The following is a 27,696-nucleotide window of genomic DNA, read 5'->3' as shown; positions in this document are numbered from 1 at the left end:
CAGGTGCTGGCCTGTGCATCTTCCCACCTCAGGGGCTTTAAGTCCAGTCTTTGTATCACCCAGCCCTGGAAAGAGTGGTTTGCACCAGTGGGTGCCAGATACCCACCCAAACCACTTCTCTTGGAGTCTCCATGAGCTCCTGAGTCAGGGTGTTGCTCACCCTGGGGTTAAATGCCCCCTGAGGTGGCTGCTGCCCTGCAGCTGATCCTGGCAGGGCTCCTGGAGCCCCCTCCACGTGCTGGACTGCACCAAACAAGGGGCTCCAGCCCATCCTGGCACTGACCTTCCCTGCCAAGCCAGTCACACGCACCCCATCAATAACAAAGTGCAAGATAACAAAATGAGCTGTCACAGCCAATTAACATGCTGGGCTTAATCGGCTTGTGGGCTTTCAGGGTGGAGGTGAGGGGCTGGCTCCAGGCTGGAAGGGCCAGAGGGAGGCAGGGTGAGGTGTTTCATGGATTGCAGCCACCCCTCTCTACTGGCTCCCTGGGCCAAGAGCCAGGAGTGGGAGGCCAGGGCAGGGCTTCCCACAGCCATGGCATCATCTCAGGGGTGTGTGGGCACCCCAGCCCGGGGCACGGCCAGCAGGGAGGGACAGGCAGCCCCAGGTGACTGGTGTCAGACACCCCACACAGGGATTCAGCCCCCAGGCACACCCTCTTGCTAGGAGAGCAGCCAGCACAAATGCCAAACCCAAAAGGCTTCCACTTAAAGCCAGGAGGGATCTCAGTGGCTGTTGCTGAGCACCTCTCAATTAATTAGCATCCTGCTGATTCTACAATTGAGGCGATTGCTAAGGAGATTAAATCGGTCCCTGCCATAAAGCAGATGCTGTTCCCAAGGCCTGATTTGCAGTGATTTCCTTTTCCTAGAGCCTTTTCCCTGCCCTGTTGAGTCAGCTGAAGCCCCAGGGTGCTGGGTGCAGCCAGGACACAGCAGAGCTCCAGAGGGTGACGAGGGTGGGAGCAGTCACTTAAATGTCACTGCACGCCCCAGGAGGGCTCGCTTGGAGGATGCAGTGAGAATCCAGAGCAGTGCTGGCTGAACAGAGCCTGGCCACCCAGAGAGGCCGTGGTCTGTTCACCCCATTCTGCCTCCATCAGCAGGGACAGACTCAGCCGGGCAGCCAGAGCTGCATTTGTGCACCTGAGAGCCCAAACTGAAAGGGAAAATACCAGCTCAGCCTCCAGGCAGAGCTCAGTAAATCCACCATGACTGCAATAAACCCTGCTGATTTGGTGCAAACTTGGAGTAACCCCAAATGCACGGGGCACAACCCCAATACTACAGGGCAGTAGCAGATGAGTGCAGAGTACAGCCCAGCCCAGGAGGCTTGGCTCCACTCCATCAGCACTCCTTGGGTCCCCACCAGCACAGCTGAGGAGAGGGAGGACCTTTCTGGAAGCCTTTGCAAGGGGTGTGACTCTCACAGTTGGTTTGTTAGTGCTGCCCAGGGCCTGTGTCTGGCTTGTTCCCTCACCCCAGCAGAGAAATGGCCATTCAGCCACCCATGGACACAAAGAGCACTTAGGAAAGGGGCTGCAGGATGTCAACTAAACAGCCAAAAACCTGCAAATCTGGTATTTGTGAGGTGAAGGCAAGAAACTCATCTTAAATCCTTGCTGTGATGAGAGCCTGTCTGCAAAGATACACCCACCCTGCCCAGGATGGTCCCACAGCAAGAGAAATAAGCGCATGTGAGGGCTGCTTTGATTGTACTGATTGCTGCATCTGCCTCACTGCTTCCTCTCATGGGCATTGCTGCCAAGTCCCACAGCCACCTCCTCACTCCATTCTGCTCTAATGCCTGAGGAAAAAACCACCACACTACATCCTCAGCATTTGGCAGCTTCCTGGTCTGAAGTCAGGGGAAAAATTGTCTTTTATGTTCAGCAAGGGTTTGTGAGGGTTTGTCACAATCCTCCTCTGCTTTCCCTGGGGAGAACCCAGGGCTCTCCAGGGGCCAATGGGACAGCAAGGGACAAGCCCTGTCCTACAAGCCACACAAGCTGAGTCGAGTTTTCAACCTCCATTTGATTTCTGCCACCTTTGTTTTTGTATCACAGCATCGCAAAAAGGGAACAGCACCACTGTGACCCTCAGGTGACATCTCCTTACTACTGCCCATTTCCAGACACAGAAATCCCAGGAGGGTGAGTTTGGGGCTGTCTTTAGGGTTGCAGTTTCTCAAGCTTATCTGCAGGCAAACTGGGATTCCTTATTCTGTGTCCCTCTATGCTCCTCACCCCCAAACCCTGCTCAGCCCGTCTGCTGCCTGTGCCTTGCCTCAACCCCGCAGCAGAAAAACGCTTTTTTCCTACATCAGAGGAGATCTCTGCCTTGCACAGGTCCAGCTGGGAATCCCAAAATCCCAAACTGGGATTCCTTATTCTGTGTCCCTCTATGCTCTTCACCCCCAAACCCTGCTCAGCCCGTCTGCTGCCTGCACCTTGCCTTGACCCCGCAGCAGAAAAGTGGCTTTTTTCCTACACCAGAGGAGATCTCTGCCTTGCACAGGTCCAGCTGGGAATCCCAAGGAAGGTGCATTTTCCCCAAGGTGTGGGGAAGCACTGCAAAGAGCTGCAGCTGTAAATCCTCCCAAAGGCTAATGAAAGGCAATGGACCAGTGTGCCCTGCCAATCCTGAGAGAAAGGATACTGAGGCTGCTGGCACTGCCTGGCAGCCTGCCACGAGGAATAACTCTTCAAAAATAGAAGCACGCTAATCTGAGGAACCTGCTGGTATTGTCAATGACATTAATGAAGTGTTTGGAAAACCAGAACAAATGCCTTGGCTTTTTGGGGCTGTGCCCCTTGTAATTTTCCACAGCAGCTGAGGAGTGTTCTGGCAAACAGCACAGTGCTCTTGGTGCTGTCCTGCTCCCCAGAGCAGAGCAAGGAGCTGGCTCTGGGGGCTCCAGGCAAGCCTGGCCCTGTGCAGCAGAGCCTGGCCAGCCCCCAGGGAAGAGACTCCCCAGAGCAATTCCCATTGGGAAGCAAAGCCCATCAGGCACACTCAGTGTGCCCAGGGGAGGTGGAAGCTCAGCCTCCTCTTCCTTCTTGTTTTTGTTCCTTGTCTCAAGCCCCCTCTGGGTTCTTTTTCACCACCATGGTCAGGACCTGGGGGTGGCAAATTTCTCCCTGGCAGAAGGGCTTTGGATTCCACAGCTTTCTTATCCCTTCCCTCCTGCAGCAGCAGTCAGTAATCCTTCATTTTCATTGCCAACCATGACATCCACTCCTCCTGTATGCTCCAGTCTAGGACAAGATAGTGCAACCTACCAAACCCAGATTTTGATTAAAATTTTGAACGAAGCTTCTGTTGTAGCTGGTTACCCAAAAAGGTAGAAAATCACTGGTTGAAGATCAGAACAGCTTATGCTCCTAACTCAGCCAGGTGCCACTGTGTCTCTCATAAAAATAATACTTGGTGTTACAGTATGTCAGTTCCCAGCACACTTCTTGTTGCTGCTCCTCCTGGTTGCTGCTCAAATTTTGCCTATTTTTTCACTTGATTGCAATGAAAACATTTGTGGCAATACTGTAAAATGTGTCTAAGGACTGATTTGTCATAAATACCAGCAGTCCTTCAATTTAAAAACTGAAGGACATGGGAGAAATAAAACTTAATAGTCCATTTCAGACCTTTTCCAGGTAGTTCTGTAATGAAGATTTATTGTACCATTCTGAAAACACACAAGTTCAAACTCCTCTAACTTAAAGCTTGCTGCAGTGCCATGGAAAAGGATAGCTGTGTTCACAAGAAGTAAAGAGCACTCTTCTGGACAGAAAAAAACTAACCAATACTGCAATTTAAAATTACAGGATCGGATTTTTAAGGGTTCTTAACTCATGGTTACTAGAAGTGGCATTGCCTTCTTACAAAAAGCCAGTGACATTGAAGACTACTTCAGGCATTTTTTTTCTCTCTACTCTGAAGGCTGTTGCACAAAATGTTGGCAAGTGAGCAGCCTTCTGCTTGGATTTTGCATCCAGCAGTAGAGAAGAAAAATGTGCTTACAAATGCAAGAAAATTAGCTTGGATAGTCACCAAAACCAGTCCAGAAACTGATGAAACTCATGATTTTTGTTATAAACCAGCTACATCCCAAGGCAAACATCTCAGTAAAATAATATTTCCAATTGAAAGATGCTTCTTGTCACAGATGGACTTCAACTTGCTCCCCTTGCAGCATTGATCACAGCTCTGCCATGGTACACAAAGTGTTTGCCACAGTGCCTGGAGCAGCAGGATCCTGATAGAGACAGCCAATTCCCACCTCCCACCAGCACTACAACAAAGCTGAAGTAACACAGAGTCATCTCTACCCATCTTATGTTCCTAAAAATGCAATTCATTAAAGCAACAGCTTATTGATTGCCTGGCAGGGTCTCTGCCACAGCCTGTGCAAGCTGCCAGACCCCACCTGGGCTAAGTCAGACAGGAACTGTTTCTACACTGGTACAAGTGCACAAGTTAGCTCCTGACCACATTGCCTGTAAGAGCAGAGGGATTATCTACCATGGCCACACTTGTGTAGAGACCTGGACTTTCCCATTTGATTTTTCTGCTGCGACGCAATTAACAACAGACTTTTCACATTATGAGCATTCCCTTACAAAACATTTATTCAAGATAAAAATCCAGAAATGGACAACTGCCAAATGCATAAGCCATTATGTGCCATTAAGTCATTAAGTGCAGCAGCATTTCATCCTGCACATACTTCAAATACTTTGTCAGGCAAGCTTCCAGCTGGTCTCCTGTGGCAGGGCAGCTGAGGGGAGGCACTCAGACAGCTGTGAAGGCACAACACTGTCCCCTCTGACCACCTCCACAGGCTGAGCTTCAACATCTCTGGCCAAGGAACAGCCCTTTGTGCTCGAGGTCTTGTTTGAATCCAATATCCAGGGCCTCTGCAAGTCCAGTAACAGCTCCTCTGAGACTTGGATCTTGCTGTCACCTCCCAGGGAGGTGAAATAAACTTCCCACAGAAGTGGAAGTGCTCAGCAGCACCAGGATCCAGCTCCTCTGCTTAGGTTCTCTTTCTACAGAGGCACAGAAGCACCTCTAAGGTGTCTAATACTGCTCCCAAAGGACAACCATCCTGATGGCTGCAGGAACTAAGCCCTACAGAGATAACCACATCTTCTGTCTCCATCCAATGGGACTTGAGCTGATCTAGGTTTAAGGGCATCCACATGGGATGAGAATCACTGTGCTGCTTAGCAAGTCCCAAATCCAGTCACTCCTACTGGCAAGGATGACATTTACCAGGATCATATTCCTAGATTCATTTGGATGGATCAGAAGGAAGGAAACTCAGTTCATTTGCTCTGTCCCTTCTACTAACCAAATTTAGAAATCAGACGAATTTCTCACGGAGGAACAAGTATCTCAAAGGTTGATAATGGGGCAGAGTTTCCATTGAAGTTTCTGCTTTTGATCTGGTCCAGACTTTACTCTTTGCTGCCTTCTCCTTCCTCCTCTGTAGAACACCCATCACAGAGACAAATCCAGTGCAAAAGCCACAGGCATCAAACAAGAACCCTCTTTACTGCACAGCACCAAGGTCACAAGGGCCAAAAAGGGAGAGGGAGGACAAGGCAGCACGAAACCTGTGCAGCCACTTGCTGTGTGGGTTTGAGGAGGAATTTCTCTCCAGGGCACTGGTACTGTGTACAGGAGTCAGCAAAGAAAAACATTCCTGCCTCACTAAGAGCACCTGTTCCACCTCAGTGTATAAGAAATGAAAAGAAATTAATGCTGTATCACATTTTTTCCACATCACTGGGGCTCTCTAAAGAACAGGGAACCTGGAAACAGCTGTTCAAAGAATCAACAGTCGTTTCCAGGAGGCTGGGATGGGAAGGACAAGATTAAATACATAAATTACATTTCTGTCCAGATCTGATATTGTAAATATCAATTTGGAGCAATAATTAGTATTTATAACCCTTTTAGAAAATCCTCTCATGGCCTTTCAGCCACCTAGCAAGCACTTTAGCTGCAACTCCTCAGGAGTGCTATGAGTAAGCTGTAAGGCTGTTCAGTGGTGTCATCTTGTTTTTGTACCCTTGCCCTCTGCCTTTAAAATTTTCATTAGTTTTACCCAAAGCTGCTACAAAGAATGCCCATTAATGGACAGGGAGCCTGTCCTTCCCTAAATTGATTGATTTTTCTCTTCTACAACAGGCTGTAAATCTGTATTCCCAACTGTAACTTCATGTTCTTGAGACTTTTAACCATCCACTTCTGTGAGCTTCCTTTTCCCATAGTTCTGCACCAGACTGGAAGCTGTGATTTGAGAAGCCTGTCCCTTTTCCCAGCACTGGAAGTCATTCAGCCCTTTCTGGCCCACTTGAAAGAGAGCCCTTTCCAGCTCATCCAGGCGTGCCACCAGCGCGGACGTGTCCTCGTTGTAGGCGTTCTGAGAGGAGTCCATGATGCGGCGGAAACGGGCGACGAACGTCTGAGGGGACAGACAGAGTCACGGACAGGTAACACAGCCACCCCAGCTCCCACCTGGAGCCCTGAGCTGTCACAGCTGAAAAGACAAAGTTTAGGCTCCTGTTCACAAGTCTGCAACCAGCACATTACTTGTTAAGCTTGGCTACAAAGACAAAATCGCCTCGTGCCTGAACTGGGACATCAAATACCTGATATGGGATGGGAAGCAAACACAGAACTGGATTTTGGCTGCTTCCTCAAAACAGGCTTGAGGAGACCACAGGATACAACACAGCTATGATCTATTCTGTCTCACTTCTCAAGCAATCATTGCTTTAGAGCAGGAGGAATGAATCTCATGCCACAGGAACGTACAAGCTGCAAGTTGTGAATGTCCTGGAAGCTAAGCCAAACTGCTGCTGAAAAGCACTCAGCCTGCTAGAAAAACATTTAACCATGAAAAAGGTGAAAAAACAAACCAACATGCAACTTATAAACAGTATTTTGAAAAGCTAAGGAACAAAACATATTTAAGGCATTTTATTTTCCTCTCTATCTTTGCTTTTGAGAACTGGAAAAAAAAGGGTCAGAACTCTTTGAAAACTGTGCTTTGTTATTTCAGAAGTTGATTTTAGAGTTCCCAGAACTTATAGGATAAAGTAATAGGTTAAATAAGGATAAACTTATAGGTTTTTAACTCAGCACAACTCCCCCCTTGTTTGCTTTTAAAAAGAGAAATCAAACCTGGCATGCTTTGATTTTTCTGTCAATAAGTAATGAATTCTACTGTGGCTTTTTTCCCTCAGATGTCCATTAGCAGAAAAAGAAAAGACAAGGAAAGGCGTGGGCACCTCCTCAATGCACAAAGCACATGTTCAGTGGACAGCTCCAAGAAAGCAGCAGCACTTTAAAGCCTCTCTGCATCAGCCTTAATGTAAAGCACAGAGAAAGGGAAAAAAAAATGCAATAAAAATCTTCCCAGCCCACTTAGAGACCTGGCTGAAGAGATCTCAGAGCTGTTAGTGGTTATGTTTAAAAGCTCAAGAAGACTGAAGTCCGGAAACAGACAAAGATGACATCTATCTTTTAAAAGAGAAAGGGGAGATGGAGAGGGAGAAGGGAAGAGCCAGGGAATTATAAATCCATCAGCATCAATTCCTGGAAGCATACTGGAACAAAGAAGCAATACAGAAACTTCTGCAAGATAATAAAAGAATCACAGCCACCACGGACTTGCCAAGAACAAATTCCCAGAGCCCAGCCTGGTTTCCTGCTAGGGCAGGGTGCCAGGCCTTGCACAGGCAGGAAGAGCAGCACAGGGGCATCTGTCATGGGGCACTGCTGGAAGATGTAGCCAGACCACCCAAAGATTGTCAGGGGAGACAGCCATCATCCACAGCTCCTGTCAGGAGGGAAGAACACACTGAGTGGAGCTCCACTGGGGTCTCTGTGGAACCAGCTACTGCTTGAGATGTTAATTAATGAGCTTACTAAAGGAATAGAAGCTGTGCTTATTAAATCAGCATGCAACATGCAGGAGAAAGAGAAGGGCTGACTGCAGGCATGTCGGGGAGCAGAACTCTTAATTCATAGCAATCCTCACTAATTAGAAAGATGGTGTGAAAACAATAGGCTGTCATTCACCCAGGACTAACAGAAGGTTTTACATTAAGGCAGAAATAGCACAGAGTCAGGAAATTATTTGTTCACAGATGCAACCTGTACCATCTCAGTGAGGACTGCAAACCAAACACAGATCCATGTGACTGCATCGTGACAAACCAGATGCTGCACCAAGATGAGCCAAGAGCATCACAGCCACACAAAACTCACAAAGTAATCCTTTTGTTTTCAGCAGCACAAGTCCTGAGCATGAGACTGCACTGCTGTTCAGGGCATGGTGTGGTGGATGCAGATCCACTGGAGAGGCACCAGCAGTGCACAATGAGGGCACTGAGGTTAGGGAGCATGACCCATAGAGAAACATCAAATGAACTGGGACTGCTGCAGGAGGGAAGAGAATAATCTGTCCTCAGCATTTACTTTGTATGAGACAAACAGAACAGAGCTTGTATTGCTGTGAAGGAGCTTTGGTTCAGACATTGGAGCAAACCTCCTAAGGTGAGGCTGGCAAGGTACTGAAAGAGATTGCCCAGAGCAGAGTGAGCTCTCAGCATTAGAGAGATTTAAAAACAGGTAGTGTTAAATAATCCTACATCTCCTCTAGTCCTGTTTTACAGGATTTTATGAAATACCATATTTACAGTGTGGAAACAACAAGCTAAAGTTACACATGGTAGAGGTGTCCAGCCCCAGCCGGTGCAGCTGCCAAGAGGGACATCCATATTCAATCCAGAAGTCATCTGGATTAAACCAGGATACTTTTCCTGAAGACTGCTAAGCAGCTGGGAACTAAACGAAGACAGAAAAATGCAGATCTAAGTTTCAAGACCTGATTCAGATACTTGCCTGCAGGATAGTCTGAGCTATCTCAGGATTCTCTGGATTCTCAAAATTCAGGAGCTGTGAGCCAAATCCATAGTAGTAGGGCCCCATTTTATGCAGATCAACCACATTGGCATCAGCACTGAACACCGTCCTCCAGGCTTCCTTGTAAATCTTTGGCAGTTCCACAGAGATGATTCTCCTTTTGCTGTCATGCAGCCCTTTAGCAAGCCACAGGGGGATTTCCAGCTTCGATCCCTGGGGGAACCAGAGAAGCCAAAAGTTATCCTTGCCACAAAGTACACCTGAAGCAGCCCCAAAGACATAGAGTGAACTTTATTAATGAAGATCCAGCATTTAAAAAGTCAATTTTGTTTTCAGAACAGTTCTTTGTCACTGCAGCATAAACCAGACACACTTAGAGGCCTTATTACCGCAAGACTCAGAAAGGGGACTTTCTATTCACGTTCTATGGTTTAAGAATTGTCAGCTGATGAAACAGCAAGAGAAAAAGAAGGAAAAAAAAAACCCAAACAGGCAAGCTGTATATAATAAAAGCAGAATAACTTTAGGGAAAGTAGCGGAGAGCATCCCCTCAGTGACCACCAAGAGAGGGCGGCCGGGCCTGGGAGGCGCGACAGGAGGGGCGGGCGAGGCGGCGGCCCCGGGACAGAGACCCCGCGCCCCGTCCCCTCCCGAGAGCGACAGTCCGGTGTCCCCTCTCGAGAGCGACAGTCCCGTGTCCCGTGTCCCGTGTCCCATCCCGAGAGCGACACTCCCGTGTCCCCTCCCCGTTACCTCCGGGACGGACTCGGCGCTGCTGGCGCCCTGCCCCATCAACACGGCCAGGCGCGGCAGCGCGCTCTCGGCGCGCCCCGGCAGCTTCTCCTGCGACATCAGGATATCGTCCAGCGAGAGGAAATTCTCCTCCATGCCCAGCCCGGGGCCCACGGGGAAATACGCCTCGGACATGGCCGGGCCGCGGCTCCCGCCAGCCCGTGAGGCACCGCCCGCCACCGGCACCGCGCATGCGCCGGGCCCGCCCGGCGCCGCTGAGGGGGGACCGGGACCGGGATCGGGAATTGGGATCAGGATCGGGATGCGACTGGGATCGGGATCGGGGACTGGGGATCGGGGATCGGGACCAGGACCGGGATGGGGAGCGGGAGCGGGATCAGCACAGGCATCGGCACCGCGGCTGCCCCAGCGCCGGGGCTCCGCAGCCGCTGCCGTCCGTCCCCCCGCCCCGCAGCCCGAGGTGCGCTAAAGAGGCGTCTCGGAGCTGTATCAGGACAGCCACACACTGGGATTGGGTTTTGCGGGGAATTCCTCGCTGTGCGGGCGGCCCTGGCACAGGCTGCCCGGAGCAGCTGTGGGTGCTCCATCCCTGCAGGTGTCCAGGGCCCGGTCGGACGGGTTTGGAGCAGCCGGGGATGGCTGCGGGTGTCCCTGCCCATGGCAGGGCAGGATCAGGATGGGCTCTGCAGGCCCTTCCTGCACAGAGCACTCCGGGGATCTCTGCTCGGGCAGGGCGGGCTGGGCACGGCTGCCCTGCCCTGTCCCCCTGAGCCCCGCGGCGCTGAGGGCGCTGCCCCGGCCCGGCCCTTCGAACGCTGTTCTCTGTGGAAAATGCGTTCTTTATGATTGGCTTTTCGCAAATATTAAAATGAATATTCTATGTGTTATGTTAGAAAGTTATGCTGTATTAATTTTCTTATGGAGTGTGTTAAATATAGTCTTGGGTTATAACATAAGTTTAAAATAGAAACTATGCTATGTAGGATAGTTTTTTTTTAAAGAAAGGACTCGCACCAAGATAGCAGCCACAGGACACCTGAATCTTTCAGAGAAAGAGAATTTATTGCTCTCTTATCAGAAGAAACGAACTTCTTCCTGCCTCGCTCAGCCATGAAGACACTGGTTAGGATTAAGAGGAAGAAGTTGACGATGACCGGACAGAATCCTGTGTTTGAATGAAATTTATGCATCGTGTATGAGGTGTATGAATATGCAACAGGTTATTGCTTATAAGGGTTAATCCTCTGTTAACGTGGGTCCTTTTTTGGGCTTATGCTGCCCAGAAGAAGTTACCCGGACTGTCCATAACTCTTTGTTTCTATTGTCTCATATTGTCCTACTCCAAATTGTCCAAATTATAATACTCTAATTATATTGCTATTTTTTTAACTATTTTATTATCATTAAACTTTTAAAATTAAAAAAAAAAACAAAACAAAACAGGTGATTGGCGTTTTTCACAGGCTCCAGCACCTCCATCCACACCCTCCAGGCGGTTTGTGGGAAGCCAAGGGAATGCTGCCCGTGTGCTTGGCTCTGCCCGTGTTTCTCCTTGGCAATTCAGGACGTGGATCCCTGCAGAGCACATGATCAGGCCGAGGGATGTGGCTGTGCTGAGTAGGCAGAAGGCAGTGCAAATGAACCGTCTATACTTTGGGTTTCAAGGGGAGGCTACAGCCCAAAGTAACTTATTTCAGTGCTGTAATACAAAGATTCAAGTCATATTGTTGGCAGAATCAAATACCCTGTGCTGAATTCTGTGTTTTGTTTTATAAAGATAAAAGAAGTGGTTATCTCCCATTTTGATCAGTGTTTTACTTCATTTTAGAACCTGACCTTGTGGGTTTTTTGCTCATTGTTTTGTTTTTTAGAAAGTAATTCATTTTTCATCAGATTAAAATTTTCTTGCTATTCCCTGAGCTGTACATGCTGAAAACATTACTTTTTCTATAGATAGTGGTCTATAAAATAACATTTAAATAATATAGTAAATATTTCAGTCTTTGTTCTGTTGAGGAAGGAAAATAAACAATTGAGCAGTGTTGCAACACCTGACAATTTCCCTGAGAAATAATCATGGAGTTATTTATAGAGGGTTTGATGATTTTTTTAATGACATTTTCAGTCCATGACTAAGGCGTAGCCCAATGCATCTTTAATCATCTGTTAATTCGTACAACCTCAGCATTCTTCCTGCTGCTGTTTGCTCAGGCTGGATTTGTTACTCTTTTGTCATCATTAATTAGCATGTTGGTACTTCAACATCTTCATCAAAGCCAGACCCATGCAAAATAATAAAATCTGAACCGGTTTATTAAACCTTGTGCTGTTTTATTCCATACTGAGAAAAATAAAGCACAGGCAGTGTGGGCTGCGACCTCGGGATGATGTGTGTCACTTCCACATCCCCTGGGTCCCACGGCAGCCTGTGCTATAAAAATCCAGCCAACAAAGGCAGGGTGAGCTGTTGTGAGCTGTGAGAGCAGAAGAAATGAACCCAAGTGTGTTTGTCAGTGTGACACCCACACACTGCTGAGTCCAGGGCCAGGTACATCAAATACTGACAGCAGCTGTGAGGGCAGTGCATGCCCCCAAAGAGAGAGTTCCTGTAAAGCTCATTTCTTGTGAGATGCTGGATTTCCTTCTGTAGCATAGAAAACAAACATTGTATTAATTTTAGCAACACTAACTATTGTCCTGTATTGGTTTTGTTTGGGATTTTTTGTTGGTGTGTTTTTTTTTAATTTTAATGAGAGATTAAAACTCTCTGGAAAATAAATCCTCCTATCTGTGCACATTTTCCAGATGAGTTGCAGAGCAATTTCTGAAAGCTCTTTCTAAAGGACAGTTCTGATAAAACTATAATTTGCTGAATTGGATTAGTAAAAGTATTCCCTGCTTAATGAGGTTTAGGAAACAAATCTCTGCTAAATATGAAAGTGTGCACTTTGTGAGTGAGAAGAGAGAACAATGCAAATGGAATATGCAGGCTAAGACATCTGGAAAAAGAAGAAAGAAAAGCACAATTTCCCTGTGTCCTGAGATGCCTCAGCCTCCAGTGTGTGATACAGAAAGAAGCATCAAGATGCAGAAAACCCAAAGTACTGGGTAAAGCTGAAAAAACACAGAGGGAAAGATGTTTATACTCACTGTAAAATCAGTTGAAGAATGGTTCTTTTATGAGAATTTTAAAAAATAATGAGTTTGGTAGACAAAATTATGTCAACCCTTCTCATCCAGAGAAAGGCACCAGGCTGGTTCTTATTCTTGAACACTTTTGTGTGAATCTTAGTGTAAAAGTATGCATAACGAGCCCAGCATCCTAAACCATATTATATTTTCATAAATATGATTTCATGGCCTTCCTGGAGGAAAAGGATTGTCCTGTGTCATAACTGATATATGCCAAAAATTGAGTAATGACAGAGAAAAGTGTTACAGAATTAAGGTTGAGCTGTGATGAATAAGACCCAAATAACTTGAAGGTAGAGTAGATAAATCAGAGGATTGCAAAGTACAGGAAAGTGTAAAATCTTTGAAATCGAGGAACGGCCTCTTACATGTGATCTACGTTCTTCTAAAACCTTGAATTCCACAGAGTTCAGCCAATTTAATATCAGATAAATTTGGGGAAGCAGAGTTGTTACCTGTGATCAGAGCAGCCCGAGTCTGTGTGTGCTGCAGAGCTGCTGAGCTGGTCAGCATCTGCATGGGGGTGATGCCAGAGCAGCTGATGGACCCACCCTGGCCAATCTAAATAGCATTAAATCCACCAGGAAAGTCAGCTGAAAGAGCTGCAGGATGCTGGTGAGAGAAGGAAGCGCCTCTCTCCCTGTGGCCTCTCCTTACCCTACTTTTTAAGGTCAAAGTGGGAGAGGAATCATCAGTCTCCACGTATTGGACTAAACCACAGCACAAATTGAGGTTAATCTTGAATCTTTTTCCCCTCTGAAGTAGAGAGGATTACAGAATGATTTGCTTTTCTTATTTGCATGTGTTATCCAGCAATCAGAAATGCTGGCAGGGTTTATTGCTGCCTTAGCATCCCTAGATGAGACATCTGACAGCCAGAGCTTCCCTGTCGAACGTGGCCGAAGGATCCCGAGTAGCGCCCTGCGAACCTGTGGTGTTCACCCTGCTGAGAGCAGAGCGGAGGAGGGCAGCACTCACCCTCACACTCATCCCTCACCCCCAGCCCCGGGCACAATGGCTGAGCTGCTTTAGATAATTATTTACTAAGTAAGCAGCTAATGCTCCTTAGCTACTGCTTTCCCTCCTGGAAGTTCCACTCCACAAATTTGCATTTCCTAATCAGTTAACTTGCCCGTGGCAGTGGGAGACCTCATTTGTAAATCGTACTTTGTCTTTGCTGCCCCTTTGTTGTGCAAATCCGGGTGTAGAACTCAAGTGAAGCAATTGGCTTCGGTAGGATCATCCTGAGGGAGTTAGGTGCTGCGTCATGTGAATAAACTCTGCTCTCCAAGGACAGGGTCTGCAGTCCAGCACAGCTTCAGCTCTTGGAGGAAAAGGGGGTAGCAGCACAAATCAGTAGTTAAATTGAGGAGATAATCACTTTCCTGTTCAGTTCATCTGCGAATGTGAGATGTTCAGCAGCAGCAGTAAGGACACACCATATTCATATTTACATTTCAGAGTATCATTCCTTTTCATGTGGAGGAAGTGTGGAGGATTGTGTCCTCACATAACCACACATATTGTGGATGGGAGATCAGCCACAGATAAAATGATGGGATTTAGGGTAACCAAACATGCTATGGGAAGGATCTTTTGGCTTCCATCTTCCAGCAAGGGTCTCTTAGCCAGAAGGCAGCTGGGAGTCTGGCCAGCTTATACAGTGAATTTCAAAATCTTTTAAACATCTTCTAAAAAAGAAGTATTGAAGTCATAAGATCAACCAGATGCTGTAGCTTGCATTGCAAAAAAAGAATTCTAAAAGAACAAAAACATTTCTAGAATTCCAATATTTTTCCCCAGCTGTCATTTACTCTGTTATTATGCAGGAGTAGATTCAGCACTTTCCAAGGCTTTTTCAACCATTGTGTAGTTTTTCTGGTTGGTGGAGAGTCACAGTTAAATCAGCAGCAGGAATTTGCAGAAAGTTTCTTGTTTTAAGCAGTAGTGCCATGTTGCTAAAACTTATGATGGTTTAGTTGGGAATGCTGCCAAAATTGTTGATGTTTCTTCCATTTGGGGTTCCCTAGATGACAATTCACTGTTGTTTTTGTTCAGAAGTGTGGGAATATTGTAATTGTGACAACTTCCTTTAACAAGAAATTAATTGCTGATGACTGTGCAGAATTGCTGATGACTGTGCAGCAAATTCTAAAAGGGTGACATTTCTCAAACTTTTGGTGTCTCAAGGTGACTGTGATGATGTGAGTAGAAAACTCACAGTATTTTAGTTTCTTTCACATCCACTCATATGATGGGGATGAAAGAAAAGTACTGTGTTCATTCTTGACAGGGAGACCCCTTCCTACTCATAAAGCACTCAAGCTGCTGAGTAAAACAATGAATCCTTTCCACAGCATAAAACATTAAAAATCAGCAATTTCTTTTTCTTGTGTCTCACCATTCATAGTAAATATCCCAGGGAGATGTTGGAAATGATGCTCTTCCAATTAAGTTGCATGAACTCCAACTCTATTCAACTAAAGGCTGTTCAATGCCCAGAGACAAAAAAACATCTAATGAATCAATCTTTGTGCACAGAAAAAAAAACAAAAAAAAAAAAAAAAAAAACAAACACTTTCTTTTCCCTTTTTTTTCTTTCTTTTTTTTTTTTTTGTTTTTTTTTTTTTTTTGTTTTTTTTGGTGTTTTTTTTTTATGGAAATTACATAAAAACTAGAAGCTGGTGACCTCTTTGAAAGGAAGAGACAGGGGTGGGTTGCTATATGAGCTTCACTTTCTAAATGATGTGGGAGCTTTTTTTTCTGAGCTATCCAGGACACTTCCAGTAAAACCAAGCTAAAATATGCAGCTTTTACTGTGAAGAAAAGATTATTCTTTGTCTTTCAGACTCACATATGCAATTGTAAATGCAGCTACAGTTATTTTTCATGCTTTTCTCTTTATATCCTAATACTCCCGTTCTTCATTCTAGGTTCTCACTCTTTTTTTTATTACTCTGGCGAGTTTTAAAGTGAATTACTGGAAAAGAAAAAAAAAGCAACCCTGTGTTTTTCACAAGATCCAGAATGAGAGTGTGAATTCTGAATTGCAGAGAGCAGGTTCCTACCAACTCACATAAAAGTAATCAGTCAGTTACTACAACATAAATGCCAACAGTTTCTTCACTGCCTTCATTCAGATTTCTTCTGTCTGGCTTCTGCACAAGCTGGAGAGGATGCACTCATCTGCATTTCTGTGCTCAGCTGCCTGTGCTCTTTGAGCCATGGTTTCAGCATTACTCCAGCCCTTCATCTCCCAGCACTGGATGAGCAGAATGCTGATATTCCAGGGCTTTTTCAGAGCATAAATGCTCCTTTTGGCCCATAGCTCACTGTCTTTTGGCAGCAGAATCTCTGAATTCTTTAAACCTGATTGCCTCTTGGCTGCTGCTTTTCAGTTCTGGACTGTGGGTATGTGGTCAGGCTGTCCTGTGTTTTTTGAGGCATACTGGAGCAGGAAAAGATCCAAGTTGTTTATTCTCTGATCAGATAGGGGAAGGGAAATCTAACAGCGCCTCACTGAAGCCCCCTGCATTGTGTCAAAAAGTAGAGAATCTTGTTCTTAACTTGTGAGGAAGCTTTTCATCCTTCAAGGAAAGAAATGCTGTAGAAATGTCAGGTTACACTGAATACATGCTGAGAACATGGCTGAAATAATGGGATTACAGTCCAAATGAGCACACCAAAAATTCTGTGTCCCAGTGAGAAAGACTATTAATATAATATCAACTAGGAGTTCTGTGAGGAGCAGAGCAAACCCAGTTTCTTGCTGGCATTCCTGGTGTCATGGGGAGAGGGAGAGGTGGCTGCTGCAAATCAGTTTCTAGAGGCTGGCAGGGAGCAGCAATTTCTGAGCTGTTCAAAGGCATCACAGGCAGAATGGGAGATTTGGACAAGGTTTATCAGGGAGACCCTCCCACTGAGCCATGAGAGCCCCCCTGCTTTCTAAACCCCTTCTCAGAGACAAGAGGCAGCTGGTTCCACCTCTACCCCCAGAGCTGGTCTATGGTTTATGTCTAAAGGACTATACAGGTGTAATTGAGCCTTTGTACTGCTTTGTCCTTCAGGAGAAAGGATGGTAAACCAAATACATTTATATGAATAAAATAATTTATTTGAATTGATGATGATTAGATTAAGAGATCTTAATCAGAATTATTTACTACACAGAATAGGTAGTGCACTACCTGTGCACTATTTGTTGCAGCATTATTAAGGCAATTGTAGCCAAACCAGCAAAATAATTATTAGGTAGAGGTTGATGTTCCCCACCCTTAGCAAGGATCATGGGCAAATCTCTTTTGCTCCTGTGATGTTTAACTTTGGGGTTGATGAGTCTGGCAGGTCTCAGCATTCTCCACCACCAAAAGCAGCTGACCCTCCTCCTCCATCCAGCACTGCTCACTTTGCACTGGGTGAGTTTGGAGCTGTTTCAGCCCCAGGCAGGCAGAGCACCTGACACAAAGGGGACCCTGGGGACCCTGCAGGTTCCCCCCACATCGTTTGCCAGAGCAGTCAGGCAATCCCAGGTGCTGGGAGCTTGGGAAGCATCGGGGGAGACGTTGAGAGGTTAACCAGGGACTGAGGGGAAAATGCAGTTTGTTTTGAGCATCCTATCTGGAAGAATTCCAGTGATTCACAGTGTGGGGGAATGCAAAGAAGAGACAAGACAGGCAGCTTGCATGTCTGACAGCTGAATGGCTCTGTAGTTCTGAGAACATCCTGTCTCGGTGTATCCTCAGATCTGACAGCTTTGCTCTGCCAGGCAGGGACTGCTTGTGATCCTGTAAAGTTTACCTTGGTTTTCATGAAACACCCCTGTACATGCCCAGCAATATATCTCATTGCCAGTAAGCCAGCAGTGTGCAAGAGCCAGCAGCTAAATATCCAGGAATGTTGTATTCAAAAGTGACAAAACCCCATGAGATGTGTTAAAAGCAAACACATTTTCTCTGGACTTTGTGGCTTGTACTCAGTGGCAGCCTTTATCACACAAACACAGATGAGGATTTTTGACAGGGTTTTAACCTCTTCTAGGAGAAGCTGTGTATCTTTTGATTTCCTCATTTTTCTTATAATCCTGTATTTACAAGCAGAGCTAGTAAAATAACAGAAAAATACATTAAGTGGGGAAGGTTTGGCAAACACAGCATAATCTTATTGAGATGACTGATGGGTTTAGATCTTGTTTTTAAAAAAATGAGTTCAAAAATCTATCTCCTCACAGAATTATGGGCAAAATATCTCCATGGTATAAATAGATGTAAATCCACTACAGAAAGTGCAGCTTTCATCAGAAACACTGAGGGTGATTTTGTTGTTTTGTTGATGACATCAACATGTATCAATTCAATATTACAATTAACAGTCCTTAAAGACAGTGACACCTTTGATGGGTGCTTCAATGCAAATGCTTTGTTTTTGTTCTCTTTTGACTAATAGTGTCCATCTTAGAGCCTCAGAGTGCATTAAGTGTTGTGTCACAGACATTTTTGCCTTTCCCTTATGTCCCTTCTGAGACTTGCTTGCAGGGCAGAGTTGTTTCTGTGCTCCAATTCTAAATGCCCACAATTCCATGGCTTTTCTAGTAGAGATGTCAGACTGGATGGTGGTTGTTTTTCACTTCAGGTGAAACATGATAGAGTTTGTGGTTCCTAATGAGCTCGTTCCACAAACAAGTCCCAGCTTTTTGACAGTGAAATGTGTGAGTCAGACCTTGAAGATAAAGGTCTTATGCAACTGCTTAAAATTGCAGCAGGTTGTTTATAACATCCTTAGCACTCAAGCCTGCTCTGGCTTTAAGCATCGGGAAGAATTTTGTGACAGAGCAGTGCACTGGATCTGTCAGGGTTGGAGTTAACTTTTGTCACAGCTGCCTGGGTGGTGCATTTGTGCCTGAAGCAGTGATGCTGCTGCTGCTGCCCAGAGTTGTGGCTGCTCTGAGCAGTGCTGGCACAGGGCAGGGCTCCTCCTGCTCCCTCTGCAGTCAGGGCTGGTGGTGAGCTGAGAGATGGGGAAGTGTTGCATTAAGCTTTTTGATTTATTTATTTAGAGATGGGGTAACTGAGAGGTGTTTTAAAAAACTTTTATTCTATTTTCAGGGAAGCTCAGCCCAACAGGGAAGGGACATGACCAAAGGGATATTCCATTTATCATGGCAGGCTCAGCAGTAAGAGCTCAGGGAGAGGAGGTGGAGCAGGGGGATGTTTGTGCTCATGGTGCTTCTGTTCTCAAGCAATGTTGCCCATGCTGAGACCCTTCTTCCCAGGCAGGGACTGGGCATCTGCCTGCTGATGGGAAGTAGTGAATTAATCCTTTTTGCTTTTGCTTTTCCTGTTGAACTTGATCCATGAGTCTTTTCTTCTCTTTCTCCCCACAGAATGGAGTGAGCAAAAGGCTGGATGGGTGCTTGGCTGCTGGTTGAGCTCAACCCATCAGGAACACCAGAAAACAGACAGCTCCTGCTCCTAATAAACATTGCTCATCTTGCTCTGCTGCAAGGGGTTACATTGTTATTTCAGGATGTTCCTCTGCTTTTACATTTTCACCTACTTTTACATTTTCCCTCACATTCAATTTCCTTCCAAATAATTAGTTGTGGAAGTAATGACATCATCCCAATTTGCTCTGACTGCCCACACCAAAACAGCTGGCTATTTCTGCAAAGCTGATTAGGAATGGCACCCTTCAAAACATTGAATTTAACTAAATTAGCATTTAGTTTTCAGAGAAAATGTCTCATGGAAACCCAGCCTCCTGAGATGTCAAAGACTGATACTGATTTCCTTCCCTAATTCAGGAGGTTTGTACAAAAGGTGCTGGACTACACAATTTTGAAAGGAGCTGTTTAAAACTTGATTCACACAGAGCCTCTGCCCAGATTTTCCACTGCTGCCTCTGCAAGGTGCCTCACCCACAGAAGGTGCTCACAAGGGCAGTCTGACCCCCCAGGAGCATGGCTGAGCAGCTGGCCAGGAATCTGCTTTGTCTTAATTCAGTCTCATCTTTTCACTGGGTCTGCTCTACACAAACTCTGCTGAGCCCATGGGCTCAGGAGCTTCAGGAGCTCCATAAATGCAGCTCCTGACTTGCAGAGCCTGATGGATGATCCACAAAGAAGCTGCAGTTTGCCATTGGTGCCAGCAAGTTCTGCCCAGCCCAGCCTCTGGGCACACACATCAGCCATGTCTTCACACCAGTGGAGAGTACAGTTATTTCATAATTTTTGTTATTTCCTTCTTTTCAGCTTTTCTTTTGCTTGTTCTTCCTGCAGTTTTTATAGAAAGATATTCTTTAAAAGTGGGTGAACTGGTTCGTTACTAATTGTGTTTGCTCTGTGTAATGATGGGTATTTCTAGCAGAATCCATCCTTTTAATCCAATTCTTTGCCACATATACACAAAGGGAAACAAAATGCCTTTAGGACATCATATTTGTAAAGAACATTAGTAATGCAGTGAGGTAGATCAGCTTCATGCATTCATTTGAAGACTAGGGTCTAAATTTAGATTTATTCCCAAATGAGAAGGGATTTGTGGCCTCAATTTCAATAGCTGTTTCAATCCAAAGCCACCACAGGAGTTAGTGCAGTGAGAAGTCCTTGATTTGGGGTCTGGGAAGGAATGGTAGATTAGAAGCTGGACCTCCAGCCTTCAGTGGAAATTCCTGGCAGAAATTCCTTGGATGTCTGACTTTGCTCTCTGTCCAACCTTTCTGTGAGTCCTCAATGTCACCAAATTCCCCTTGATTTACTCCAGGTTACCCTCAAGGCCCAGGTCTCCCAAAGCATTCCTGTCTGTCTCAGGTTGGTGGTGCTGAAATGTGGGTTTGCTGTGGCAGCCTCTGAGTTTGCTTCCAGTGAGCCACTCCTGCTGTGGGGTGGAAGCCACAGCTCCAGGTGAGAGATTTGGTTTGGGGTAGAAATGTTACCCTGCTTCACCAGCAGAACAAGGGTAGCACATCCCATCTCTGGACTTCTGCTGCTCACAGTGACCCCGAGATGTGTTAGAAAATCTCTTTTCCCAGCCCAGCAGTGGAAGAAGGAGTCAGAACTCTTCTATTCTCGGTCTCAAGGTTGTTTATTGTTTCTTATCTATAAAATTCTTTCTCCTGCCCTGCCAAGGTCCGCTCAGCAGGACAGACAGAGGCACTCTGCCTGCTCCCAGGGTGGTGTTATCTTTTTATGCTAAAAACTACATGTACAGTATTTACAATTACTTTCCAATACCTATCACCTATGTTAGACAGTGAGCTTCTACTCTAAACCAATCCAAAAGTGCCAGCATCACAGCAGAAGATGGAGGCCAAGAAGAAGAAGGAGAAAGGCTGGACACACTTAAATTCTTCCATCTTGCCTCCTGAACCCCTATTCTAAAAACCTCAAAAATCTATTTTGCACCCCGTGACAAACTAATTATTATTCTACTTAGACTTTCATGGCTTGCAGATCCTCATATAAGGTTGGTAACTTTTCCCATGGGTCATAATCAAAGTCACAGATGTCTTGGGCTCTGTGCCAGGGTCTCTGAGCCCCCTGGCAGGGGTTTGGGCCATCCAGGACAGCCAGAGAGATGTCCTGAATTCCAATGGTGCCAGAGCTGGGGTGGCTGTCACTGCAGAAGAGCTTCTGTGTAATCTGTAACCCTGAAAATGACAAAGCATTTTAAAGTATGTGGGGAAGACTCACAAAGTTATGGTGTCTTATGCAGGATGCAAAGCTGGGGTCAGTTCTGTCCTTTTGTCTTTCTATATTAAGTGTCACAATCTTTGCCCCTTGTATATGTGTGGCCTCCAGGAGGGATAATGGTAATGAGTTTTCATACCAAGGGGATATTAAATCCCCATTCCCCTTCAGTAATGTATAATGTCAACAGCAGGCTTTGATGAATTCAGCTTCTTCTTAATTAGATGCTTGAGCAAGAGATTATTAATCCATTTATCTCAAATTCTAATTGTACCATGAATTGCTTGCTGTTTCATGCCCAAGTTTATGATCATAGTTATCTTCTTACAACCTTTAAGAAGTCATGCTCTTAAGTGAATTTATTTCTGGAAACTTGAATTGTTGTGTTCTTATTTGTATTACTTTCCTCAATATGTGTGTGTGTAGATATTCCAAAAGCCCCACTCCATCAGCCAGGGCTCTCCTGCAACACAGCAATTCAGCAACTGCAGCTAGATGACATTTCCATGGTAGTGACATCAGGCCTTTAAAAAAAATCAATTTTAGCACCAATAAGGGGAACTGGGTGCTTTTCATGGCAAAGGCTGGGGGTTTTATACCAGAATTACTGAGTGGGCTTCATTTGGGGACCTACCAGCTTTGAAATGCAGGTTAAAACCATAAACTTCAGTTGTGATACCAATGTATAATCACTAATGATCCTATAGATCTAAAATTCAGTCCTAGGACATTCAGGGCAAGCCAGTTCATTTGTTGAAAGAGCATGTAGTTGCCTGAGTGACACACACTTGCCTGGATACAGCCAAGGATTCTTTTGAAAATGTCCTCAGAGCAGGCAGAAGGGTTTTTTTTCCCTTTTAACAGGCTGAACTGGCCTAGTTTGCAATCCATGGTGAATACTGCAATGGCTCCATCTGCTGAAACAACTAAATCACTGGGAGCTTCAAAAAGTTGCAGCAAATGGGATTTATTTTCTTCTGGGGTCTGTGCTGTTCCTCCCCTCTGTGTTTCTGTGTCTGGGCTGGGCTATTTCAGAATGGACTCAGAACATTCTGTAGCTTCTCTGTGTGTCCCCACAGAGCAATGGGGCTGACAGGCACGTGGCTGACATTCACTCAAGTGGAATAATAAATGATAGTGGGTGAGGGCACTTTCTCAGTGCTCCTGTTTATATATGGGCTGCTGTGTAGTGTTTCTGTGTGCAAATAGGGATTTAATGGCACCATCTGAATGGTACAGTGGTATCTGGGAAGAGAGAAGGGTATTAGAGTGAGGGTAGCAAGTTTTTCTCTTGTGTTCCCTGGTTTTATCCATCTATACTGGCTGCTATTAAAAAATACAAACAAAGCCTCCCACAGTCACTTCCTCTTCTGAATCCTGGGGCACATGACAGCTCTTCTGGCTCTGCAGGGCTCAGGTGCTGCCAAATGATTGCTTTGCACTGGTGTTCCTGATGTCCTCACTGACAGCTTGTCCTGGCTGTCCTTTCCAGGGCAGGGCTTGTTTCTCATGGGGTCCCTGTGTCTCACTGGGGTCCCTGTATCCCACTGCTGAACAAATCCCAACCAGGACCAGGCTGGCTGCTCCCACCCCTGCAGCACTGGCAGAAGCTGTGAGCATGTCCACAAGCAGCTGGGCTGAGTTTAGCTCCAAACACACCTAAAATAAACTCCTACCTGCTCAGCTGAGTGCCACTGTGTCTTGTTTTGGATGAGAGAATGGTTTAGGTGTCTGAATGCATCTGGCAGACTGCATGGACTGCAGGGATATCTGCAGTCAGAGTGGCAAGGACAGGGGAGTCTCTTGCCCTGTGTGCACTTGGGTAGCTGTGCTCACTTGGTGTGTGAGCTCCAGCTTCACTGAAACTGTTCTACTCTCCTTTCTCATAGCTGGAGAGCAGCTGACCTTGTTTGTGTATCCCAACACTGCCCTGCAACTGTTCCCCACTTCCAGGTGAATCAAATGTGAGAGGAACCACCAGGACACAAAGGCAGCAGATCCAGAGCCCTTTGTCAGCCTGGGTGGCAGCAGCCACTATAAACTGTGATCTGTTTGTGCATGGGCTGGGCTCAGAACTGGGATTTCTGCACCCTACAGTGTTCTGAACTCCCCCAGCTCTGCCAAGGGTGTACTTTGTGACCTGGGGAAAGTCAGATCTCTCAGTTTCCCCTCAGAGGGTGTCTCTGAGCCATGGAAATGTCTCTTGCCTCACCAAGACTGGGAGGAATTGTTGATCTGTACATTTGAAGTCAGAAATTGCCATGCAGGGCAAGACCCTGCACCAGTGCATCAAGGGAGGTTTTATCATTGCTTTTGAAGGGAGGAGAACTGTGATCCAAGTGCCTATGAGTGGGCAAACCCCACAGTGACAGGGCAAGTTAATTCATAAATTCTTTTCCCTGTCTCCCTCAAACCTCCCTGTTGGCATTTCTTATTCACTTAGAAATATTCCTGCCCAGTCTTCAGGCTCAGCTTTTTCCTGAGCTTTGTTTGTTCCTGCTGCTCTTTCTAGCAGGGCTCTTCTGCTTGAAAAAGGCACTTTGATTCACTCTATGCTCTTGACTTGAAGCTAATGGGGTTCATCTGATCTGGTGAGTCACAGAAAGTTCCTTTGCATCTCTGTCTTGTGGACTGAGTGAAGCAGAGCCTCTGTGAAGACAGACATGGGGTCATATTAGAGTGTACACACTGTGCCTGACTCAATCTTGTAACCAATTCAGTGTAAAACATGCCTTTTTGCCTTGAGTGTATGGGGAATAATGGCTAAAATTATTTCAGTTCCTCTCTGCCTTTGACAAATTTAAAAGCAGTATTATGCTGATGCTGAGTGATTTGTTTTGAATACTACACTGCATGCTTCTTTTTAGTCAAAGTCTTATTTATTCTGCTTTTTAACTTCTCTGCTCTCCACTTCTTAGAACATATGAATCTCTTTAATGTAATTCACAATGTTTTCTGGTTATATTACTAGTATTTTGTGGGGCTCATAACCTCAAAGTGGAGATTTTTCATTACAGGATCTCCTGTTGAAGTAACCCAAGAATGGCAGTGCTGGATCCAGGTTTCCCATGCTGTCTGTGTGTGGCAATGAAGAAGCCATTTGTGCCAGAGGCCCAGCTCTAAGGTTGTACCAACCTTAGAGACAAGAGGCAGTGGATGAGTTCATGACCAAGTGCCACAACACAAAGAGACACAATTAATGATTCTTGCAGTGGTCTGGCTGCTCCCTGTGTCCCACTGGGGCAGCACTGTTGGGTAAGCAGGCACACCAGGTAGAAACTGTGGGTTCTCTGGCTCTGGGGTGCTGCAGGGGCCCAATGGATCCCAGAAGACAGAGCAGAGGGATCCCTGGCCCAGTTTGCTGGAGAATTCCCAGGGGTGAAAGCAAAAGCAGAAGGGGGTGCAATATTCCTGCTGATACCTGATGTCATGAGAAGCTGAGTAGTGCAGGATCAGCCATTCCTGGTTATGTAACTCATTTGTGGCCTCAGATTCATTTGATCCCTTTTATGCATTTTGTTGGCAGCAGAACATTCTAGCCATTGCCCCAGGAAGGATGAAAGAGGGCAATCAGAGCAGATCACATAGCCAGTGAACCTGAAAGGGAAAGGTAACTAACCATCCCTTTCCAGTGGTTACCCTCTCCTCTGTCAGCAGAGCAGGATTTGTATCACAAATCTACCCCAAGCTGCTGAGGAAGGCCAGCAAGTGGGTAGCTGCTTCTTCCACCAAAGGAATAACCATCCCTTTCATAATCTGTTTGATGTGACATTATTCCTTCAAAATCCAACCTTTGCTGGAAATTACTGATTTCAGAGGTGACCTAAGATTGCCAGCTTCAAGCTTGGTGTTGTATATTTGACAGCACTTTGGGTATAAGAAGTTCTGCCACCTCCTCCTGCCTGGTCTGTTTTGTGTCTTTCACCAGGAGACAGAGAAAAAAGTTCAAATGGAAAGCATTTTTAGAAAATCACAAGTGTTGGTGGCTAGTGAGTATTTCAGGGCACATGCAGGTCCTGAGAACATTTTCAAACACATTTTTGAATTATCCCTTTTTGGTGACTGATAAAATTAATTTGCACCTTTGAAAAGTCCCTTCCCTTGGACTCCTTGGGTGCTGTGGAGCTTTCTGAGTTCTGAAGGTCAGGGTGTGAGCTCAGGTTCCCAAATGGCAATCTAACATTAGATATCTGTTTTTTGAGCATCCCCAAAGTCATCCTCACGAGTTGCACATGTGATGCACGTCTCAGAGGCCTGCAAGCCATCGAGGCAGAGCCCTGCTGCTGTGCCTGCACGCTGGGCAGCAGGGCAGGGCTGCTCCTTGGTCTGCTGGGCACAGATAAGGCCCTGCTCAGAGGATGTGTTCACCTTAGGAGCTGTCTGGGATGGGTCCTCTCGTGGATGGGAGCAGAGCTCTGTGGCTGCTCAGTTTCCCTGAGCAAACAGCTCCTCTCAGCTTTCAGCACAAGGCTCTGGGTGCTGCTCCCTGCACTGGGCAGGAGGTTCTGTGCTGGCCCTGGGGATGGATGCAGAGGATTTTATCTGCTGTGAAGTGCAGCTGGGGCTTAGGAGGCTCTTTCACCTTTGTCCTTAGACCAAGGCTGTAAGTCTGATGAGCACTTTGTCATTTAGGATATGCAAAAATGGTCAAAAACCTTTCAGTTCCCCATCCTTTAATATCAAGAATATTCTTGGTGGCCTCAACAAAGCAGCAATCACCCAGTGCCATGACAGTGTAGATAATTTCTCTGTGTCATTCAGTGTTATCTCATCAATGTTGCAGTCCTGAGCTTGGCACCATTCTGTTTACTGCCACATTGTTAGTCCTGAAGGAAGCTTAAAGTCCCTCTTCTTCTTTTTACTTGGGGTTATTTTATGTAGGGATTCAGTGATGTGCTGGTCATGGCTCTGTGCAGGCACAAGAGGATGTACATGCCCCATTCTCAGGGCTGGGAATGGTCCTCACAAAGCCTGAGGTTCTTTAGGATTTGTGTATTTACATGGGTTTCAGCTGCATGGTGACTCCCATCCATTTCCCAGCTACAATTAATGAAACCATGACCAGGTATGCACTGATACAGCACCCATACCTCCACAGAGCAAGTTGAATGTCAGAGCAGAACAGTTTTCCACTAGATCTTTCATTTAAAAAATCAATGTGATATTTCCCTTCTTTCTTCCCAGACTCATACTACTTTCTGCTGGACCCCACAGTTCACTACTCCTTGAATTTTCCAAGAAATTCAAGGGCAAACACTGCTGTATCATTAAAAGGCTCCAGAAGTAGTGAGAAAATGAGACTGCACTTATCCCTGTCCACTTCAGAGACTCTCCTTGGATGGTAACAGCTCTTGTGTTGAGCCAGGAGATTCACACCAAGGCTGACAAATGCTCCCTGGGATCCTGACACTACAACTGGGTGTCCAACACTGCCCTATCACAAAGGCATAATATACCTTCTGCTGTTTGGCAAAAAGTGGGGAGCTATTTCTGAGACTGAAGAATTATTTTCTCATCTCTGCTGGGCCCTGAAGGACTAAACACACGTCCTGCAGACTGTACAGGCACTGCTAGAAATGCAGCCATCACAGAGCTGTCTGACACTCCTCTCCTTGGGTCCAATCATGATGCAATTTTGCTGTGAAAAAATGACAATTTCAGACATTACACAGTGGTATTTTACTACTCATGACAACTTTACTCATCCTTTTCTAATCCCTCTCCCCTTTTTTAGGATATTTCAATAAAAGTTGCTATTTGGTGGTCAAGGCTTAACCTTTTGCAGGGTCCCATGATTTCACAGACATGATATGAAGCATGTGGGGCTTTCACCTCCTGCCAGTGAACCAGCCCAGATTAATCCCTCTGGTCCAGCAGCTCATCACAGGCAAGAGAGAGCATGGTGCACTCACTGCCAGTGCAGGAATGGGCATGGTGAGAGCTCTGAAGCACTGACAGTGAGAGGAGTCCTTGCTCTGAGATGTTGACATTTTGTGCTAGGGTGAGTAATGTGCTGGGATGTGTGCCAGCCTCTGAGACCTTCATGGGAAGGCAGCACCATAAGCAATTTCAGTGTCAGTTAATTACACTTGAAGACACTGTGGTGGTTGTGGTATCTAAACACA

At 45.9% G+C, this 27,696-nt stretch overlaps 1 protein-coding gene and 1 long non-coding RNA gene across 2 annotated transcripts; one reads left to right on the top strand and one right to left on the bottom strand.

Moving 5' to 3' along the window:
• Positions 1-4,613: 4,613 nt before the first annotated feature.
• GINS3 (GINS complex subunit 3) lies at positions 4,614-9,979 on the bottom strand. Its single transcript, XM_054640733.2, has 3 exons — positions 9,697-9,979; positions 8,923-9,156; positions 4,614-6,475 (listed from the first exon to the last, which is right to left on the bottom strand). Exons 1-3 carry the CDS (start codon positions 9,868-9,870, stop codon positions 6,245-6,247), a joined length of 639 nt encoding a protein of 212 aa, XP_054496708.1. The 5' UTR covers positions 9,871-9,979; the 3' UTR covers positions 4,614-6,244.
• Positions 6,372-11,136, top strand: LOC143695124 (uncharacterized). The gene is made up of 2 exons (XR_013184062.1): positions 6,372-6,503; positions 7,260-11,136. It is a non-coding gene; the product is annotated as an uncharacterized LOC143695124 (long non-coding RNA).
• Positions 11,137-27,696: the final 16,560 nt, after the last annotated feature.

Source organism: Agelaius phoeniceus, chromosome 12, assembly GCF_051311805.1.
Source record: "Agelaius phoeniceus isolate bAgePho1 chromosome 12, bAgePho1.hap1, whole genome shotgun sequence".
NCBI lineage: Eukaryota > Metazoa > Chordata > Aves > Passeriformes > Icteridae > Agelaius > Agelaius phoeniceus.
Note: the sequence above shows the minus strand (reverse complement) of the source record. Positions and strands in the feature narration are given on the sequence as shown.

Bases quoted from the DNA above. Each gene is read 5' to 3' on its own strand.
- GINS3 (XM_054640733.2), bottom strand. From the start codon at position 9,870: ATGTCCGAGGCGTATTTCCCCGTGGGCCCCGGGCTGGGCATGGAGGAG. The intron at 9,157-9,696 runs GTAACGGGGAGG...TGGTTCCCCCAG, and splicing joins GCGCCGAGTCCGTCCCGGAG to GGATCGAAGCTGGAAATCCC. The intron at 6,476-8,922 runs GCAAGTATCTGA...CTGTCCCCTCAG, and splicing joins TAGCTCAGACTATCCTGCAG to ACGTTCGTCGCCCGTTTCCG.